The 20,516-nt window shown below is 31.7% G+C and overlaps 6 protein-coding genes across 15 annotated transcripts in view; 3 read left to right on the top strand and 3 right to left on the bottom strand.

The window, feature by feature from the left end:
* The window catches only part of LOC100747790 (trichohyalin), an 18,901-nt gene extending 10,943 nt beyond the window's left edge, over positions 1 to 7,958 (top strand). For 3 of the 7 annotated variants that reach the window (XM_033319278.1, XM_033319281.1, XM_033319272.1), the window contains 23 exons: positions 525 to 750; positions 1,724 to 1,810; positions 2,611 to 2,764; positions 2,822 to 2,951; positions 3,079 to 3,297; positions 3,404 to 3,577; positions 3,674 to 3,834; positions 3,921 to 4,203; positions 4,263 to 4,392; positions 4,469 to 4,583; positions 4,700 to 4,822; positions 4,926 to 5,273; positions 5,425 to 5,595; positions 5,690 to 5,845; positions 5,910 to 6,017; positions 6,104 to 6,379; positions 6,460 to 6,514; positions 6,577 to 6,718; positions 6,788 to 6,899; positions 6,985 to 7,091; positions 7,210 to 7,354; positions 7,437 to 7,534; positions 7,772 to 7,958. In XM_033319278.1, the coding sequence (XP_033175169.1) occupies positions 525 to 750; positions 1,724 to 1,810; positions 2,611 to 2,764; positions 2,822 to 2,951; positions 3,079 to 3,297; positions 3,404 to 3,577; positions 3,674 to 3,834; positions 3,921 to 4,203; positions 4,263 to 4,392; positions 4,469 to 4,583; positions 4,700 to 4,822; positions 4,926 to 5,273; positions 5,425 to 5,595; positions 5,690 to 5,845; positions 5,910 to 6,017; positions 6,104 to 6,379; positions 6,460 to 6,514; positions 6,577 to 6,718; positions 6,788 to 6,899; positions 6,985 to 7,091; positions 7,210 to 7,354; positions 7,437 to 7,534; positions 7,772 to 7,844 (3,593 nt within the window). In that variant the 3' untranslated portion in view covers positions 7,845 to 7,958. Of the gene's footprint in view, positions 1 to 524; positions 751 to 1,723; positions 1,811 to 1,938; positions 2,086 to 2,593; positions 2,765 to 2,821; positions 2,952 to 3,078; positions 3,298 to 3,403; positions 3,578 to 3,673; positions 3,835 to 3,920; positions 4,204 to 4,262; positions 4,393 to 4,468; positions 4,584 to 4,699; positions 4,823 to 4,925; positions 5,274 to 5,424; positions 5,596 to 5,689; positions 5,846 to 5,909; positions 6,018 to 6,103; positions 6,380 to 6,459; positions 6,515 to 6,576; positions 6,719 to 6,787; positions 6,900 to 6,984; positions 7,092 to 7,209; positions 7,355 to 7,436; positions 7,535 to 7,771 lie in introns of those variants that run through there. The other 4 variants (XM_033319280.1, XM_012382550.3, XM_012382519.3 and 1 more) reach the window with 4 other exon arrangements.
* Positions 7,951 to 11,896, bottom strand: LOC100747912 (G patch domain-containing protein 1 homolog). Its single transcript, XM_024365725.2, has 4 exons — positions 11,283 to 11,896; positions 10,825 to 11,203; positions 10,538 to 10,762; positions 7,951 to 10,462 (listed from the first exon to the last, which is right to left on the bottom strand). The coding sequence occupies exons 1-4, from the start codon at positions 11,344 to 11,346 to the stop codon at positions 8,221 to 8,223; spliced, it is 2,910 nt and encodes a 969-aa protein (XP_024221493.1). The 5' UTR covers positions 11,347 to 11,896; the 3' UTR covers positions 7,951 to 8,220.
* A 350-nt stretch (positions 11,897 to 12,246) lies between these two features.
* Positions 12,247 to 14,581, top strand: LOC100747667. Of its 2 annotated transcripts, none has more exons than XM_012382793.3 (3): positions 12,247 to 12,848; positions 12,903 to 13,483; positions 13,563 to 14,581. In XM_012382793.3, the coding sequence occupies exons 1-3, from the start codon at positions 12,528 to 12,530 to the stop codon at positions 13,924 to 13,926; spliced, it is 1,266 nt and encodes a 421-aa protein (XP_012238216.1). In that variant the 5' UTR covers positions 12,247 to 12,527; the 3' UTR covers positions 13,927 to 14,581. The 2 variants fall into 2 exon arrangements, with proteins under 2 accessions (XP_012238216.1, XP_003484619.1); XM_003484571.4 differs by having other exon boundaries at positions 12,252 to 12,848; positions 12,912 to 13,483.
* LOC100747545 (ubiquinone biosynthesis protein COQ9, mitochondrial) lies at positions 14,474 to 18,450 on the bottom strand. Of its 3 annotated transcripts, none has more exons than XM_012382809.3 (5): positions 18,295 to 18,450; positions 15,692 to 15,901; positions 15,157 to 15,513; positions 14,848 to 15,069; positions 14,474 to 14,780 (listed from the first exon to the last, which is right to left on the bottom strand). In XM_012382809.3, exons 2-5 carry the CDS (start codon positions 15,752 to 15,754, stop codon positions 14,745 to 14,747), a joined length of 678 nt encoding a protein of 225 aa, XP_012238232.1. In that variant the 5' UTR covers positions 15,755 to 15,901; positions 18,295 to 18,450; the 3' UTR covers positions 14,474 to 14,744. The 3 variants fall into 3 exon arrangements, with proteins under 3 accessions (XP_012238232.1, XP_003484618.1, XP_033175485.1); XM_003484570.3 differs by having other exon boundaries at positions 15,157 to 15,500; positions 15,713 to 15,901; XM_033319594.1 differs by lacking the exon at positions 18,295 to 18,450 and adding an exon at positions 18,052 to 18,259.
* Positions 16,002 to 18,045, bottom strand: LOC105680455 (glomulin). Its single transcript, XM_012382789.3, has one exon. It carries the CDS (start codon positions 17,843 to 17,845, stop codon positions 16,064 to 16,066), a length of 1,782 nt encoding a protein of 593 aa, XP_012238212.1. The 5' UTR covers positions 17,846 to 18,045; the 3' UTR covers positions 16,002 to 16,063.
* A 563-nt stretch (positions 18,451 to 19,013) lies between the features above and the next one.
* LOC100747307 (nuclear transcription factor Y subunit B-1) lies at positions 19,014 to 20,460 on the top strand. The gene is made up of 2 exons (XM_003484568.4): positions 19,014 to 19,243; positions 19,671 to 20,460. The coding sequence occupies exons 1-2, from the start codon at positions 19,129 to 19,131 to the stop codon at positions 20,216 to 20,218; spliced, it is 663 nt and encodes a 220-aa protein (XP_003484616.1). The 5' UTR covers positions 19,014 to 19,128; the 3' UTR covers positions 20,219 to 20,460.
* Positions 20,461 to 20,516: the final 56 nt, after the last annotated feature.

The raw sequence follows: 20,516 nt of genomic DNA, 5'->3' as shown, positions 1-20,516 counted from the left end.
ACTCCTTACGGTCAGCGAATATTAACACAGAATCCGACTTAGATTTTGCGAGTGCGTGCGACTACCGTCCCGTTGTCCGCGGATTCGTTATTGAACCTAGGATCATTGTCATTAGTCTCTCGAGTATCTAATTACCACGGTTACTTGTCCGGTTCTATGGTAATCGTATTTGCACTAGCCAATGTCTTCTCTATTGCATAACGACGACGTGTAATCCAAACGAAGATTCGCTTTACGCCCTAATTCTAATGTACACCCGACAAATATATAAAAATTAGAAAATATACATTTTTACAAAATTTATGATAAGAAATGGAGAAATTTTTAGAAATGCTTTTGGAAATTTGCTAATACAATAAAAACTAATATTTAACAATTTGAAATTTACAATTTGGAAGTGTTTTTGTTATAGTAAACAGTAAATTATTGTTAATTATTTTCTCCACTGCTAGTTTAATCTGTGGACTTTCAATTCTGGATAATTCAATTACTTGAGAAATGATAATAATATTAATAATATTCAGCGCTTACGCAAGAAAAGAACAGTTTATTGACCAAGATAAGGGACCTGGAGAAAGAAGTGAACTCGAAAACGTTTAGAGGGGAACGAGACCGGGAAAAGGACGAGCTACGTTCGAAATTGAAGGCAGCAGAGAATTTATGCGAGAGTTTGATGGATGACAACGAAGATATGAAGAAAGAAATACGGCAATTGGAGGAAGAGATATACGAACTACAAGATACGTTTAGGTAATTTTACATTTTCTTATCTTCAAATATAAGTACATCTTTTCTATGTGCATGTTTACCGTGGCTTCTTTTTCAGTTCATAATAATACTCTTTTCATTGTTTAAAACTATGTTTCAAACCTGTATACTATCAAAGTAAATGTTTATAATTTAATTATTTTTATTGTATGTACCACTGAAGTAAAGTTTTATAAGCTTTCAAGAGAAATTCTCAAGCAAAAAAAAAAATTCGATTTAACGCCCTGTGATTTCATGCGTAGTGTAATCTTTGTAACATTTTAATGAAAAAAAAAACAAATAAATTAAATAATTATGAAACGAAGAATAGATATTTGAAGCATAAAATGATCATCGTATATAGGATAATAAAGATTCCACTGCATTTTACTAACTGATTTGTTTGAATTCGAATTGATTAACTAATCAGTACAGAAGTTGATTGATCACAACAGCGAATTACGACTCGCCCACCTGTGATCCTTTTCGTGTTTATCAATAACATATATGTCTGTTTGTATTAATAAACGCGACCAATATTGGCACGATACGATACGACACGAGATATTTTCGTACAATATTATCGTGTCATAGAAAAAAAAACAAAGAAAAAGTTTATCAACTTGGAGGAAACACGAAACCGTGTTCAGAAATGAAAATATCTTGAAGGGGCTCGAAAACAGTGGATTTCCACTTACTGCAGCTGGAACCAGAAGCAGATAAAACAAAGAAACATTCTAAATTGGAATAATCGTTTGAAAGAAATGATCTAAAACAGATATGATATCAAATGAAATGGTCAGAAAAGTAAATCGAATTTTTTTCATGATTCGCAATCAGGAGGAACGCTTAAGCAAAAGATACAAAATAAAGGAGATATCTGATTAAAGCTGTCGCCTCTACCACGTAATGTCTACGAAGAAAGGACACACAGCCCAAAAATGTTTAGCAAAATGAGCTATCTGAATTGTTGCAGGACGTCAATTTGGACGGATGATTCCAAGACAAGAACGGCACTGTTTTTCGCCAAAAGCTGGATCGAACGTGGACGTTTCATTGCTTGGTAAAATGAGTACATATTTGACCACATTTTATTCTTGACCGTTCGCGAATAAACGCGAGACCCATGTAATGAATCTTAAGAGCAAAGGAACGAGATATATGTATAATGAAATAGCATTTTTAACGTAGACAGCAGTAATGTGGAACGTTATACTGTCGTCGAACCCTTTCGATTTTTGTACACTTATCACGCGTACGCTTCCTCCTGCTTACGCCCACCCTGAATGGCATTTCGGCTTCCGTTTGATTAAATGTATACGTGACCAATTAACTCAGGTAATTATAACACGCTACTGAACTTCACGGAACTGGATAATCTACAAAAGAATATGAATAATTACCCATAGATGGAATAAATTATCTAAATTATTTGGAAATTATATAAATGAAAATTAAATATCCTGAAACTTCTGAATACAATAACTTGAATATTCTTTGGAATATCTAGAGTATCGTTTTTGAAAATATTTAGACTTGTCTTAAAATTTGAAATTTGTATATGACGATATCGACGAATTTAGGTAATGGAGCGTACTGAATGCCTATAATATTAAAAAATAGATGGAAAATATCCAAAGGAAGATACTGATTATAATATTTATAGGGTGAAACAAATCTCTATTTAGGTTTTATTTCTTTAATTATATTTAAAAAGAAAATATAAATTTGTATTAACATCTGCGGTCTAGTAATCATTTTGGGAATTTTTTATTGAATCGATTTTATCCGGTTCCAATATACTATAGTCTTTGGATAGAAATTTCGTCGAGACTCTTAAGAATAGTATTTCGTGTTGTTAAGGGATGAGCAAGCGGACGAGCACGTTCGTTTGCGAAAAAGTTTGGAACAGTCGAATAAGAATTGTCGAATCTTATCGTTTAAACTGAGGAAAGTTGAGCGGAAGGTGGAAGAACTAGAAACTGAGAAAGCTACTCTGGAAAAGAAATACGAAGAGGCAAGTTTCCGTATAAAGCTCAAATGAGAAATTAGTAATAAAAATATTTTATTTTAGGTGAAGAAAGTTGAAGAAACGTTGCAAAAGGTTAAAGGAGAATTCCAAAGTAGGCCTCTGAAAAAGGCGACTGAATTTACAACTAAAGTACAATTGAAGAAGATGGTGGAAGAGATGGAAAAAGAAATAGGTTCATTCTAAACTAAAACACTACTTGTATAATAATATTAAGAATAGTCTAGAGATAAAATATAAATAAGCGAAGAAAAATTCACCATCTTAATCATAATATTAAATAAACGAATTGTATTCTTTAGGAGATATGATGACTGTCTTCGCGAATATTTCTGATGGCAAAGAGGTGGACATTCAGGACATGAAAATCAAGGATAACCACGGGAAATACGACAAACTCTCAAAGGAGCATGAATTACTTAAGGAAAAGCTCGATTCTGTTATGAAAGAGTTGTTAGATGAGAAAGAAAAGAAGAAATTCAGTACTAAAGTCGAGGAAAAAAATATGGATTTGCAAAACAGTAAGTATTTCGATTATTTTAAACATACTTTTCCTATTAACGTGTTCGTATTAACGTATTGAATAAGTCACTTGTAGTAAATCTATTCTGGTATGAAATACTTTAGCAAAAAAGAAATTGGAGGAGGCAGTGACATTGAGAGAAAACGAAAGGAAGACATGGGACCAGGAGAAGACAGCACTGCTCGAGGAGAAAGAGAAGCTAAAATCGAAGCTTCTCTCTCTATCCGCAGAGAAACTTAAAGTGTATAACGAAACTGTACAATTGAAAAAGGATCTAGGTAAAAAAGTTATCATAAATAAAATACTGAATTTTTCTATCAATAACAATTATTTTCTTAATTAATCTTTTTTCTTTTCTTCCAACTTTTGTATAGAAACAGCTAAGACATCAGAGAACGAAGGTGCAAAGTTGGAGAAAACGATAAACGATCTGAAGAAAGAATTGCTTTTGGAAAAGGATAAATCGAAGAAGCTACAAGATGATTTGTCAGGATATACGGAACGAGAATCGAAAATGAAACAATCAATGACATCAGTAACTACCTTTTTAGATAAAAATTACATTAATTAAATAATTAAAAACGCCATTAATACAGATATTAACATAATATCATAATGCAGGTTGAACAAACAAAGACTAAGCTCGATACTGAGTTAAAACGCTTGAAGAAGGAATTAGAAAACACAAAAACCTCCAATTCCACGAAAATAAATGATCTGACTAGGGAGGTCTCGGAATTAAAGAAAGAAAAGGAAAAATTGTTATCTCAAGTCGATCAAGAGAAAGAATCAAAGGAGAGTGAAGTAGCTACCTTGAAAAAGAAGATCAGTGCATTGGAGAAAACAGGATTGAACACGAAACGGATGAATGAATTGAGGCAGACGTACAATGAAAAGATTCTGAGTAAGTTACTTCACTATGGCGACACGAGATACATCAGAAAAGTCTACATAAGATAACAGTGGCCTATATTTTAGATTTGGAGAACGAGCTCAAGAAAGGACAACTGGAATATGATAATCTGAATGACAAATACAAGGAATTGACGAATTTGAAAAAGCAATTGGATTTGGATAATGAGTCGCTTAATAGGTAATGGGTAATACGCTTAATTAATTACAATGAAACAAAGTATTTTTAATTATTTCTATATTATATCTAAATATAGCAAATTACGAGAGCAAAATATAGAGCTGATAGGTATTCGTAGAGAACTGGAATCAATGCGACAATCAATGAAAATAAAAGAAAGCGAATGGCGATCAGAGAGATCAGCTCTAGAAGTGAGTATAAAATAATATAATTAACTAATATATCCGCGATTTTAAAATCTATTTTGAAGAATACTACAATTTTCTTTAATTAATTGTAAAAAATTATCTTTAATATAAATTTCCAGAATCGTATACGAGAGAGTGAGCTGCCAAACAAAGCATTGATAACAGATTTGAATAATGACATAAGCAATTTGAAGAAAGAAAACAATACATTAGTAACGCGATTAGAAGATTTAAGAAAAGCGGTAAGAAAATTAAGTTATATTTAAATTATTATAAATTAAGTTATTATTTGTTTAACAGCACAAATTATGTAATAAGTTTTGTTTTAAAATATATACTTTGCAGAACGACGACCTTTCTGACAAACTGAAGGACTATGAAGCAGTATCAAAGATCCATCAAGCTCTGACACCAGACACAACAGCGTTGGAGTCGGAGATACGAAAATTGAAAAACGCCCTTGAAAACATGGAGAAAGCGAAGAAAGCTGATTTAGCTCAATGCAAAATGCGTTATGAGCATAGAATCACTGCTATCAACGATGAAATTCAAGCTATTCAAAATCAATTGTCTAGGTACAAACGCGAGCGCGATACATATAAACATATGTTAGAAGGTGCTCAAAAAACTATCGCGGAATTAAAGTCTGCTAGAGGTAGACAGTCGAACGCATCTTCTGGAAAATCTGACGAGGTTGGTTATTTTTAATCTTTTTCTTTTTACCCACCAACATTACGCTCACTTCCCTGGATCTATTTGTATATTACATCAAGAGTGATTACTTTTAACTCAATTTAAAAGTAATCCTTACATTTTTATTTATACAACATTTCTCATTTTTTAGGAAGAGGAAGTATCTGGTGCCAGTAAATTGGTTCTAGAAACGCAGATTAATAGCTTGGAAGACGAGCTTTCTGAAGCGAGATTAGAAGCATCCAGATTGAAAGCTGAATTGGTATCCGAAAAGTCAGCGAGTCATGTTAAAGTATCTGAACTGCAGTCGCGAATTAACGAGGTATTTAAATGTTTTCTCCAGTAACTTATCGATGATTTAAAATACATTTGCACACTATTCATTTTTCCTTTTTATTTTTATCTTGTAATTTTAGCTCGAAGAAGAGAAAGTGCTCACTAGTGGTAGAACGAAGATTCCAGGACTGAAAGTTCGTATGGAGTTAGCGTGGCAAAAAGAAAGAGAGGAGCATCAGAGATTATTGCAAGAGACCGCTACACTGGCGAGGGATTTGCGACAAACTCTATTCGAAGTACATGTTAAACTAGAATTAATGTTATTAACATAAAGAGCCTAAACAAATGATGTTTTTGTAGATTGAAAGAGAACGTTCCAAGGAAAGGCTGGAGAATAAGAGACGGCAAGATCAATTGAAAAAGGTGTACGATGAAGAGAAAGAAGAAAGCAAGAAGAAATTGTTAGAGGTAAATAAAAGGACCAATATAAAATTTTGCATTGTCATTCTGTTTCCTTCCGATTCTGAGTTGTTTGAAAATATTCATTTTTTCAGTTACAATGCGATTTGCTCGAATTAAGGGACGCTCACGCAAAATTAAGGACCAGTAACGAAAAAATGAGACGCGAAAAGGAACGTCACGAGAAGGAGAGAGAAGAACTCAAAGATGTAATACTGAAGAAATGTAAACAAGAACAGATTGAATTACGAAATCTGAATGTATTGATGCAACAAGTCAATGACTTGATGAAACTTTTCCCCGAATTGAACGGTATAGCAGAAAATGGAACTGCAAATACTTATACACCGACTCCACCAAGACGATTAAAGGTATATTAAATTTACAAATTCAATAAAAAAAAAATAAGTAAACTAAATCAATATGATAAATAATTATTTTCGTAATATAGGGACCAAAATCTAGGGAATCATCGCCACTGTCGGATTCGAGAAGCGATATAAGAGGTAATTATTAATATTATTAAATATTTCAATCTTCAAATCAATAATGTCAAATTTATTAATAGGTTCAAATTCCCAATTTGTTGAGAGAACAGAAAAATTAGAGTATACCGTTAAAAAATTAATGGATGTGGCAAAAGAACTGAAAGAATCGAAGAAATCTGCGGACGAAGTAAATACAACACGATTGAAGAAACTTGGCAAGAGGTATTTATTACTAACAGTGACCATTTGTTTTCTTTAATGATACTCATATACAGTAAATCAATTTTATAGATCAACATCCGTGGAAAGTGACCCGGGGAAAGGTATAACAACATCTCGTTCGAAACCACGTTTGAAGAGAAAGAGTTTATCTTTAGAACAGACATCAGTACGAAATGAAGAAGTATGTTATAGTTCTAATGCTGTTAAGTTTTCGATAATAGATATATTAAAAAGATATTAACATTTATTCATTCATAATTGTATAGTCACGCATTTGGGGCACTGATAGCAACATGTCCAGTTTGCAATCATTAGAAAGTTCAGATGCTGAAGGACGAGCACAAAGTTTGCAGAGAGATTCCAGTGTTGACAGGTAATTCGATAATCATCCTCTCAATTTTGTTTGTTTCCTAATGCATAATTTGAATATTTATTGACTAAGAACATCAGGAAAAAAACAAGCTAATAATTAAATTTCTTATAATACATAGTCGCCTCTCTACCGGTTCTACTAAAAGCGAAATGTTGGAGCGAGAAAAAAAGCATAGTAAAGGTATAATAAAAAAGATTACAACTAAATTGACTAAATCAGCCAGTGTGGATGATCCAAATATTTCTATGGATCTTTCTCTTCAAGTAAGTAAACAACGCCATTATTTGTTTAAAAGAGACTATTATAACAATAACTTTAAAATTATTTCCTTTTTTATTGTTGCAGACATCGGGATCTGAAACAAGCATCAATGAGAAGACTGAAAAGAAAAATCTAAAGAAAAAATTAACAGACATGTTCAAAAGAGGATCAAGAAGCAGCAGGTATGTTTCTATTTAAAACAAAAATTAAAAAATTAAATAGTGAGAAAAATCTACTATATTTTAAACGGGCATTGTTAATAATTGATGGAATTATAGAAAAGTATATACATATACATATACAAGTATATACATATATATGTATATACGAATTACTTGGGAGAAATTAACTCTGAAATTGGAGTCAGTGGTAGAAAATTTTAATTGAATAAAATCGTAACGATGTTCTTATATTTTCAGTGTAGAGAAGAAGATAAGTTCTACGAATCATAGTAGGCCAGCATCGAGAAACTCTACAACGTCGAACAAATAATTCGATTATAAATTCCGAGGAAAATATGTCATTATAGATACTATACTATTATTCAATTGTAATGACAACAAATAATTCTGAACACCGAATAATACAGAAATAAGGGTTTGCTCACTCGTGTGTATTAGAACATATACAAAAAAAGAATACAACAAAAGGATGTACATATATGTATTCATGTATGTACATATCGACATCCCTTTATTCTCTTAATATCAGATTTGCACAAGCATTTTCAAATACTTCATTAAATATATACAAGGCACCATACTATGATGCAAATAAAATGAAACGTACAATAAATAATTAACGGATATATTTGCTCCATCGACATCTTCTTCATGTAATTCCTTTGCTATTCCAATTATTTCCTACGTCACGAGCCACGCTTTTCTTTCTTTGATTTCCGCTTATGTTTCGAACTTTTGTGTTCTCTGTGTTTGTGCTTTTTCTTTTCCTTTTTGGATTTCTTCACTTTCTCCACCCATACACCAGAAACTTTAGAGTCTACTTTAAGTTGTGGTACTACAACACTTCTAGACACAGGCTTCAAAGCTTGCGAACTGGATGCTTCTGGGGTTGCATTTTCAGATTTTAATAATCTCGAAGGAAGAGCAGGTCCATACACATCCAATAATAATTGAGCCTCTGGGGGATTGAAATTAGAATCATCTTCTTTGGGTTCAATCCCTAATTCAGGATCTACTATGTTTATGTCTTTTTCTTTACTTGTTGTTTCATTTGATTGCATACTACTTTTTGTATTAGTAACTAAGCTATCGAGATCGACCTTTGCAAAAATTCCTCTAGGTGGAGAGGTGTTTCTATTTACATTTACTTCGCTTGGAACTTTACCAATCAAAACAGACTTCACGGCTTCGCTGTCTAAGCTTTCATCTGGCTCGGAATCAGATTCCTCGCTACTGCTTAAAAAAATTGCTTTAAAAAGATCCTTCTTCTCTTCTGATTTACTTTTTGATGTAGGTTTCGTTGTAGTATTGATATCTTCTTCAGTTTTATTCTGTTGATCTATAGTCTCTGTTATTCTATTTGAATCAAAGTTATTGTCCAGATTTTGTTTGTCTTCGAATATTGTCGATGACGTTTCTGGAACTTCTTTTCCAAAAACTTTCTCATAAGAAACTTCGAAATTTCTCATTTTCTCTGACACAGGTTCGAAAATTTGATGATTATAAAAAGATATATTATTACTCATTTTAATGTTGGAATCCGTATTGTTAATAGCGCCTTTTTCTGTATTGTCAATAATGTTTTGGCCTGTATTTTCAATACTGCTTTTGTCTTTTGACGATGTACTTGCTTCATTTACTTCTTGCGACGCTCGCAAAAACTTCGTAGAATTATTCCAATCAAAGGAATCGAAAATGGAAAACCTTGTTGACCTTTTCTGCATCTCAGGTTGAGCACAACCAACTTTTGGCTCTGGAATATTGAATCTCTTACAAACTATGCTCGCTGGCTTCCATTCCATTCGCTCCCGAGTTAATTTCCCGAACATTTTCATTTTTACAGCTTGTTTCATTTCATCCTCCTGGCTAAATTTTGCAGAAATATTTGAACTCGTGGAATCAGAAGCACTTGTAAATTTACTCCCAGTATATTCATTTGTTGGTTGCCCAACCAGTTTTACTGCTTGTTCGAATTCAATTCGTTCATGTTCTCTTTCCCATTCTGTCATAGATAATGGCTGTATACTTTCAAGCTTATTTTTCTCTCCTTCTTTTACGAAAAGTAAATATTGTTCAAATCGTCTTTGTTTATCAGAATCAGAAAAATATGGTTTCACATTGCTATTCTTCACAGAATCATCTTGATCCAATTTACTTTGTCCCTCAAAAGTCAAGGAGGAATCTTTAAATTCTTCTAATCTTTTTAAACTTCCATCAGAATTTTTACTGGGTCCAACGACGCCTCCTTTAACAAAACTTTGTGCGTTCAATTTTTCCATCCACGATACAGCTGCCTTAGCTTGTAGATTTTCTTCTTTCTGTTTTTCTTCCGTTTGTTGCTTCCAACGTAAATTTAACGTCTTTGAAATGATATTGGAAGCAACTGATGGTACCGAATCTGAATGCGTTTCGGATGTCTTTTTCACATTGCATGTATCTTCCAATATTTTGGCTCTATCCGCGGCTGTGAGATCTTTGCGCTTTCCATTCTCTGTTCTACGAGAAACATTATCAATCGGAGGATAAAATCTGCTCTTCCTAACTGTATGTACTGGTACAAAATTCTTAGGCAATTCCGGAGGTGGAAAAACCTTTTTCAATTCTAATTTATTTTCTGCCAATACAAAGCCTTCTAAACAGTTGTAGCTTAAATTTCTCGAACTACTATCCTCAGACCATCTTGTTTTGATTTTCCGTTCAGGACCTAAGGAAAAGTCGTAACGTGACATATCTTCTCTCTCGTATATATCTTCATCATCGGCTTCGAATGCGCCAACTCCAAATGCTTGTCCATGTATCGATAATTTTTTGTTCTTATCCTGAATGCTAAATGCTGGAGTTTCAAATAAATTTACATGTCCAGACAATATGGTTCTTCTATCTAAACCACTGTATCCTATGCCAAAATAATTATCTTTTGGGTTACATCTGTAGAAATGAAGCAAAGTTAATATATGTATCTTATTTTGCTTATCAAAATTATATACAACATTTTGAATTTACCTAAATGGCTCATAGTCATCAGGTGCAAATGTAACATTCTGATAATCATCTTCTGAATCATCAGAGCTATTTTCTGAACTTGCCTTCCTAGATTCTTGCTGCATATGTTTTAGCTTCTCATTCCTTTTTTCAATTTTAGCTTTCTCCTTTTTTGTAAGTCTTGATCCTACTCCCTGACCTGGTCTCCACCCCATCTTCTTTAGTAACATAATACCAACTGTTTCCCTATTATATCAAACATTTATTATTGGTATTAATATGATATAAAAAAGCAAAGAAACACTTACTTTACTGGCTTCAAAAGCTCCTTCAATACTGGAGTACCAGGAATAGGACCACTGCTGTCACGAGTGATTCTCTCACGTTTTGTACCTCTTCGACCACATTCCATATAATCCTCCGTAGCACGAATCCCTGTTGGTGCAATTCCAAATTCACTTGTATCCTCCTCATCCATAAAATCTTCTGGACGCTGAGTAATACTTCCAGCTTTGCTACTTCTAGAAGATTTAAATCGTTGTGGTCTCCAGCCATCTCTTGTACCAACAGTATTAAAGTATCCAGCAGAGAAACCACCCGTAAATGCACCATGAAATCTACGTCTACCTTGTGCATCATATGCATATTGATCTTCAATCATCATTGGTTTCTTCCTTGGTACATTATCTACAATAATTGCATGTGAAAATAATATACTGTACTATCAATATTTTATTTTTATATCTTCCAAAATATCTTTACTAACCTTCATCAATTGGTTCAAGAGGGATTCCAAAAGTAACATAATTTTCGTTCTCAGAATCACTCATTTTTTCAATATCTAATAGTCAATTTTTAACATTTAATGGTAGAACTTATTCTTCGTTCATAGCGTGTCTAACTGTCAAGAGTAATTCATGTGAGGTTAGAAAATATATACACAACGAATGTACTGTTCCTTTAATTTTCAATTAACTTTGTGTCGTCTCATTCTAATAGAATATATATGTACTTAAAACAGATTATATACTGATAAAATACAAATAAAATAAGATATTTAGAAAATACATCAATGTTTTTGAACCAACTAACTGATCTGTACTTCATTCAACGAGTTGAGTCATAAGAAGTAAACACAATTGGTCACGTGATCAGATATTCTAATTATATTAGTGGATAATACGGTCATATATACAGAAATGAGTAGATTCGCTCCATGGACATAGAAATATATTCCTAGATCTTTCATCATCTCTGATGTAGGCAATATATAGTCTTAAACTGTAATGTGGGCTACGATCACATAAGTATTGCTTACTGCACACTCCTAAACTGGAAACACTGACGAAACCGTCTGTTTTTTGAATCGAGAAATATCAAAATGGATGGTAAGAGGTTTCGTCCTGCGCATGATAACGCTATATATATATATATATATATATATACATAGATATTATGAATAACTCCTCAGTCGTCTCTGTCTGTTTCGCAGAATGAAATCTATTCTTGCCTTCCATCTTGATCTTTTTTCAACACAAATTGGTTGGTCGTCCAACTGGATGGTCTTTCCTAGCGATTCCGTGGACCAGAGTATTAACTGGACAGATTATAGTTTAGTTATTTTAATCTTTTTTTCTAGCTGTCATGTTATGTTGGTAACAAATACTTTAACCAATGATAATCTAGTTCACAGGAACTTTCTAGACAAAGTTAGTGGAAAAACATATCTTTCAAAGCAGTAGGGAATAATTTGATACAAATTTACGAAAGTACACAAAAACATTCTCATGTTGGACTACATTTGGGCGGCATAATAGGATAATTTTCTGGAATGATGTTAAACGATAATCTACAGTGAAGTTTTTCAAATTTCTGAGAAAAAATTTGTAATCACGAAGAAAGAATAGAAGTTAAGAAATAGATGGCGTGTGAAATAATTTTTGATAAGATAGTGGAAGCGTATCCATTCTTCAGCTTGGAGCCAGTTTGAAGGGCCGCATGATATTGAAACATGATAAGTCAAATGTCAGAGGAATTCATCACGACTGCACCAACATGTACGGCGAAAACATCGAACCAAAGCTTGAAACCACGTAAGTTGAATGGTAGAACGTTTGATTTTCTTTGGTGGCGTGATTCACGACGTGAGAATGTATCAAAAAAAGAGGAGAACCAGAAGAAAAAGGAGGATTTAATAGAAGTTAAAGTCAAAACAAATGAAAATGAATGTAAAACGAAAAATACTCTCTCCTCCAAAACATCGTTTGAATTTTTTAAGAATATTAAGAAACACATGCAGATCAGAAAGTTGACTCATAAATCTAAGCAAAGGGTAAGTACGCACAAATTTTCATGACAAAGATCTTTGTTTCATGCATAATCAAAGTTCTTACAGACGAAGGAAGTCGAAACATCTAGCGTACAAAATGATACAAATTATGATCCATTAGTTATTCAGAAGGATGTGCCTACAATTTCTCCTGAAGAAGATAATATCTCTGAATTAAAATGCGAAGAAACTGACAAGAATTTTGATGATCAAAACAGCAATGTGTCACAAAATGAATATATCTCAGAGAGCCTAAATGATACCATAAATAGTTGCAGTGACACTGAAGAGAAACTAGAAGCAATTAATGAACAAATTATTAATAAGTTGGAGACAGATATCGATCATAAAAATGTTTCTGACATATACCAATCATGCTCCAATAATGAAACAGACCAGTTAGAACCCAGATCAATAATAGAAAATTATATAGTAAAACATCAAGTTGAAAGAATTAAAGAAAATATAGAAGATAATAGAAATAATGATAACAAAGCAAAAGCAAGTCTTACAGAGGAATTGCTTAAATTAAGTAATTATGGGTGGTATTGGGGTCCAATATCAGGAACTGAGGCTGATGCCAAACTTCTATCTGAACCAGATGGTGCATTCCTAGTAAGAGATTCATCAGACGATAGGTTTGTTTTTCTTCCTCTTTTTTTCTTTTTTGTTAAAGCTATCATTGAGGAAAATCCATATATATTTTTTTATTTATAGATATGTCCTAACACTTAGCTTTAAATCAGCTGGCAAATTACTCCATGCTCGTATGGAACATAGTGGTGGTTTATTTTCTTTATGCAACCAAAGTGAAAGTGAGGGATTTAGTTCAGTGGCTGATTTAATTGACTATTCAATGAATTTTAGTCAATCAGCAGTTTTCTGCTATTCACGGCCTAAGTATCCTGGTCATCCGTCTTTCCCTGTTAGATTAACAAAGCCAGTAAGCAGGTTTACTCAAGTCCGAAGTTTACAATACCTTTGTCGTTTTGTTATACGTCAAAATACTAGATTAGACAATATTCATAAGTTGCCTTTACCAAAAACAATCAAGGGTTACATAGAAGAAGCGCACTATTAACATCGGCCTCGCAAAAAATATTTGTTACATTGTAAATGTATTGTTATTGACAACGCAAAGTTTGTATTGCATAGCAATAATAGCTTTCTCAGAAAAACGTATTTCCGAGAAATAACAAAAGATTAGATATGAGCTTCTTTTTATAAGAACTGAAATGTTCATTGTTAAGATTTGCAAGATATCTTTACTTTTATAAAAATTAATTGATATAATTGCATCACTTTCAAGAACATTGATAATGAACAATATGTGAAAGATTTAGGTTTGCATGAATCACTTCTCTACAAAATACGTTATACTTTTTAACGTAATTTGAAGTTTATTCGATTTATGAAGTACTTGGCTGTGTGGTGTGTATCTGTATAAAAAAATATATTTTTTTATAATAAAAGTAATCTCCTGCTCAATTCAATGATAAGGACCGAAGTTGATCTCTTGTTCAATGGAGACACAACGTAATTTTGTATAAAAAGAATACTATATAACCTTAATCATAACAATATTGCAGGGTAATTATTAAACATTATTAAATCTATATTTCTATCAGTTTATATCTTTATATGCATCAAAAGTAAATCACATTTATTGAATTCAAACTCACATGTACAGATCTTGTTAAAATATGACACTAAAATAAACTAGCTATGATCGTTAACTTGTCTTAACATTATCCTATTTTTTAATACCATCAGTATTTAAATATTGTTACACAAGTTTTTTACATAAATTCATATTTTCATTTGTATCAAATGAACTCCAAAAAATACTTCGTACTTTTTCTCTATTTAGTGATCTAAGCTTTAATTTTTCTTTCTTTTCTACCTATTCCAATTCAGTCCAAGTATATTGCGTGCCTGTTTAAAATAAAAATATACAATGTAAGTATTTAGAAAAAGACGATTCATACTTTAATATACTTACTGTAACAAAGGCAGCACTTGCTGCTTCACTAGCACGATTTAAATCTGGTAATGCCATATCAGAAGTTGTTGTTAGAATTGTATGAATTTGTGTTGCATCTTTTATTCGTCTTTCCAAGAAATTCCAAGTTTTCTGATGATCTTCACTATTATCTTGTAACATATACAATTCGGTGGTTTTATAAATACCTGCTAATACTACTCTTCTAGTATACCAGTTCATCTGATTCAACAAAATTTTTATATAAGATACATTTCATAGTCATTAATATTTTAACATAGATTTACAAAATATGCTTATTATTCTTACATCAACTGATCTATCACCAGCATAATAGCAAATATCGTCCACTAAAGTGAGTAAATTAGCTAGTGACATTGGTACGTTTGGTGGTAGAGCCATAAGAGCTAACGCTTGTGGCCATGTCTTTTTATATGGAATCACCATTTTGAGTCTTGTCTCAACAGCATTGCGTACTTGTAATTCTAATATCTTTGTTTCTTTAGTAGGTTTTTTTTCAACAGTAAGAGCTTTTTCTTCAAGGATTTTATTCAATTCCTTATTGCATGTTAAATAAAAATAATGAACCAAATCTGCTCCTCGATTAGGGAACAATCCATGAATTATCCCAGGGTAGCCAACAGACTCAGCACCTTTGGTACATAACTTTTCATTAAATATTTTTATTTATTATCTATATCATACACTAACAACATGAAATTATTTTTTTAAATCAAAATATAAAAAATTTTTTAAACAATTAAAAAACATACTATATCTGTAATACATTGAAAATATATTTATTCACTCACACAAAAGATTGGTCCTGACTCATCTACTTAACTGAAAAATTATTACAAATTACCAGCACTGATGGCTTGCTGGCTCCATCCAAGATCATGGACATACTTTAAAGATGCAGCAAGAATTTTTGTTTTGATACTCTTCTCATATTCCTCTTCACTTTCTTTACTATGTTCCTGATTTAATTGCTGCTGATTATTTTTGGATTGATCTGTGAGTAGTACTCTACAAGTCCATAAACGCCTAAAACCTATCAAAGTCAAATTTGTTTTTTTATTTCTTTTCCTTTATTCCAAGAAATATAATTTTGCAAAATAGTAAATAATAGGATATAGTCAAAATACATGAAATGTAAATAAAGAATGATTTTTATTCAGCAGTGAGTTATATACACTTCATAAATATACATTTTTTATTCTGAAGATACTATTTTATTAATATTTTGCTTAAAGGGATTATTAGCAATACATTCATTGACTCTAATTAAAATGCTTTCCATTACATCCAGACCATTTAGTGCTTGATAACAAAATGTAATTTTTTCTGGAACTGGCATTGCTGGTAATTTTTCACCACCAACAGTTAGTGTTATCTCAGCATAGCTTTTTTCTAATTCTGTATTCTCAGTTATTTTGTGCATTTTCTTTTGCTCTTCTAAATCTTTTATTTTTACTTTCCAATGTGCTCTAGAGAGATCTATTCCTTCTCTTAGTGGCAGTAAATACTCATTATGAAGTTTATTTACCAAGTTCCAGATACCAGTTTGATTTTGCTTATCCCTTATAAATAGAAATCTTAACAGATTTAGACTTGTAATTATTTCATCACATAATTCCACTAGATCTGATGCACTACCATGGTGTAATTTACAAGCCAATTTGATTAAAGTTCCTAGATTACTACCCAGAAAATATGGCATAGGAGGCTTCGCTTGGAGGCATTCAATAATAGAAGTTTTAAATATTCCTGTAGTTAGACTCAATAAACCTGAATGTTCATTAGTTTGATACAAATGTAAAATAATGGAGTATCTAGCTTGTATATCAAACATTTCAATGTAGTTTTGAAATAAATTCAAAGCTTTTTTCCTCTCTTTATTGCTATTGGAATAAATCATCACATTCACAAGTACATTGAACAACTCAAAGAATATATTCAATTCTAATAATTGCAATGTTAAAGAACGTCTTGTTAATCTCATCAAAAGATGATCCAGGAAATTTAAACCTTTCATAGTACTTTCTTGTTCTTGTAATAATTTAACAATAAGATATATGCATGTCTGAAAGACATATTGCAAATCATATACCTGCGGTACCTTCTCCCACAGATGTAGTTTTGTTATAACGTAAAAGTAAAAGTTAGCATATGCCAAATCTGATATGTTCTCGTTTAATTCAAAAAGCGTTACTTTAAGGTTGAAGCTCTCTTCTTCTATATTTTTCTTCTTGGACATAGTTTTCCTACTTCTTACATTTGTAATGTTTAGAAATGAAAGCAAATCTCCAGTTACTTGACTTACAAGTATTACAATTCTTTCAGGTAATGGTTTACTTGAACAAGATTCTAATTCTTTTTCTTGTAAATAAATCAATGGTTTTCCCATTAAAAAAATTAGAATGCTAGCAAGGTAATCTCTTAATATGGTATATGTTTTGGAATTTCCTAATCTTGACTCATTTATTAATGGTTCTAAAAATAATATAACTTCATTATAAATATTTTTTACTTTATTTGTAATAATAATATAGTCTTGAGAATCTTTTTCTGGTATAGGTAGACTTTCAATGTAAGATTTTATTGTACTAATGCACCATTCTATTGCCTTCATTTTATTGTCCATTTTTGAAAGACATTTGATAAGTACGCTTAGAATTATAGAAAATTTTATATCATCTTCTGGACCTTCCACTTGTTCTAATAATTCTAATACCGTCTCAGAAGGATTACATTTTTCTACTATAGCATTTAATATTATTGTACAGCATTCGACTAAGTTTCCATTGCATTTTATATTTTCCATAGTGAGATAAGATAATATAATTGGAACGATATCCCATGAGGACTCTCTAATAATATCATCATAACTATTACCCTCAAAGAAGTGTAAAACTTCTTCGAATTTATTTTCTTTTAAATTGTCTGTTAATTCCTTAACAAATTTCTTTGTCAGGTTTTCTTGACGTTCTGTCATTTTTCTTTAATAGATAACTTATCACATAAATACACTTGTAAAATATAATATGAACATAACCTCTTCCTTTAACGTATTTAATGTTTCTATCTCCATGAATGAAAACAAAAATTAATGAACACAGAAAATCATTGGAGTATTTCAAGATAGATGTGTTAAATAAAATAGTTCGCGTAGCTGCAGTGGTATTAGAAGTGACATTATACCTTGCTTATACGATCATACTATACTATAAACAAAACCATGTATATCTTTCCGCAACGAGAAACATATAATGACAAAATTACGTAAACGAATGCAATCATCACACGTATTGCACAATTGTCTTAATATTTTCCACACAAAATTGTATAATTTATTTCAAAATTTCAGCAACAAACGTCAAGATGAAAATGATGTGCTTATGAATTGTGATTGGCATATATTACAAATAAAGAAAACTCGCTTACCGTTTACTGATAAACCTTTCCGCATTAATAAAATACTAGACATAGCCATATCAATAATTTTAAATAAACTACTTGTTGCACATTTATGCGCACACGATGAAACTATGATTATTATTATTCTATTCGAACGATTCGTTTAAAGCATTGCGTATTCGCCTTCATACGTCACGAATATAGTTGTGAATCTATTCTAACATTTTTGGCGCGAACTTTAAATGTTAAGAAATTCTGATGTAAAGCAATATATATTTAAATAATCTTCTATTCATCCGTTTTAAGTGACAAGACATATTTTAAAATTAATCACAAATGTAGAAATTATATTCATTAAGCGTTTCATTGAATCAATTAATTGATCGTATTCAAATAAATTTAAAATATAAAGAAGATTATTTATTTAAAATTTTAAAAATATAAAAAGTTACCAATAATGACAATTTTTTCTTTTGTTTCATATGCACAATAGATGCATGTTGTAAATTGTGCTTTAACTCTTGAATCTTTTATGGATCTACCTGAATGATTCGTTTATTTCTATCTATTCTTCTCCATTTTGTTTAGTATAATGAATATAAATTAAATGTTTAATTAGAGGAAACGGTACAATATATATTCTCGTATATAAAAATCATATTTTTAAAAAGCTGAATATAATTATAATTTCAATGTGCACTGTGAGGTCGCTTGTTGTGTCAGAAAACTACACATGCTATTGATGTCTAGTAATAAATTTGTTTATGCCAAAAAATAAAGTATCGTGAAAACAAACCTATAAACAGGTTAAGGAAATTAAAGTGATCGTGTTTAGCGTGTTTAGTGTAAATCAAACTGGAGATGGAAAATAGTGGTGAAAGTGGTGACGATGGAGGACCTTTAGGTCCATCTGCGTTCCTCGGTGGTGGTGGTGTTTCTGCATCGTATATTAGTGTACAATCTGATGATATGGAAGGTAGGTTAATTATATTTTGAAAATTTTTTAAAACATAGATATTTGTATTCTGTACTGAATATCATAAGATCACGGGATTTTTAACAGAATCATTATTTTATAGGAAGAAAAACATGTATTTTGTTGTTTCCTTTAACTGATTGTTGATATGATGTCAATATCGTGTATGCCTCAAAACTTTACGAGATAAGGACGTATACAGTAGCTCACAAAAATATTCGAACATTTATAGAAACTTTTTATGAACATATGTATGTTATACAAAACATTTTAAAATTTCATTTGTACTGATAAAACACACAGTATATACATAAAAATTTTCTAAACAATTTTGGTAAGTGTCCAACTACTTTTTTGTGAACTACTGTGTATATGAATTCTATATTTTGTGTTCTATATTATAAATTATGCTTATACTTTTATTCAGATGATCCTGAAAATACAGATGATTCAAATCATGGAGCTAGTGATCCCTTACAAGGAGCTGGAGGTGGCAGTGGTGGAGGACCTCTTCGTGAGCAAGATCGGTTTCTTCCAATAGCGAATGTTGCCAAAATTATGAAAAGAGCAATACCAGAAGCAGGGAAAATAGCGAAGGATGCACGCGAATGTGTTCAAGAATGTGTATCTGAATTTATATCTTTTATAACGTCTGAAGCGAGCGATCGGTGTCACATGGAAAAACGCAAGACTATTAATGGTGAAGATATTCTGTTTGCTATGACGACTCTTGGTTTCGATAATTACGTAGAACCACTAAAAGTGTACCTACAAAAATATCGTGAAGCGACAAAGGGAGACAATCCTCCAGGTAGTGGTATGACAGCAGGCAATGGAAAAACTGAATCACAAGGAACTATATATGAAGATCAATTGTTTGCTATTGCCGCGACTGCATCAAGTGCTACCACTTCTGATACACCTGTTATATACAGTTACACGTCTACCGATCAAATGCAATTCCAGCTTTCCTGATCACTGCATGTTAAGATGATGTTAATATAAATTATTTAATGCAAACTGCAATTTACAAAATGACTATTTCAACTATGCGCGTATCTTTCAGGATTGCGTTTTGTAAAAGACTGTAAAGTCGGTTTAAGATGGTAAGCTGATCTTATATTGTAAGACTAGAATAATGTGTACGTTCTTAAAAAATTTGGAAGTAAGGTGATTTAACTTTAAGTAATCCTTGTAAAGAGAATGAAAAAATGAATGAAAATGAAAAAACGCGGAAAGAAATAAAATCAGGAGGCACTTCACAAAAACTCAC

Source organism: Bombus impatiens, unplaced genomic scaffold (genome assembly GCF_000188095.3).
Source record: "Bombus impatiens unplaced genomic scaffold, BIMP_2.2 scf_0019, whole genome shotgun sequence".
Classification (NCBI taxonomy): Eukaryota; Metazoa; Arthropoda; class Insecta; order Hymenoptera; family Apidae; genus Bombus; species Bombus impatiens.
This window is presented reverse-complemented; position numbering and strand designations above follow the sequence as displayed.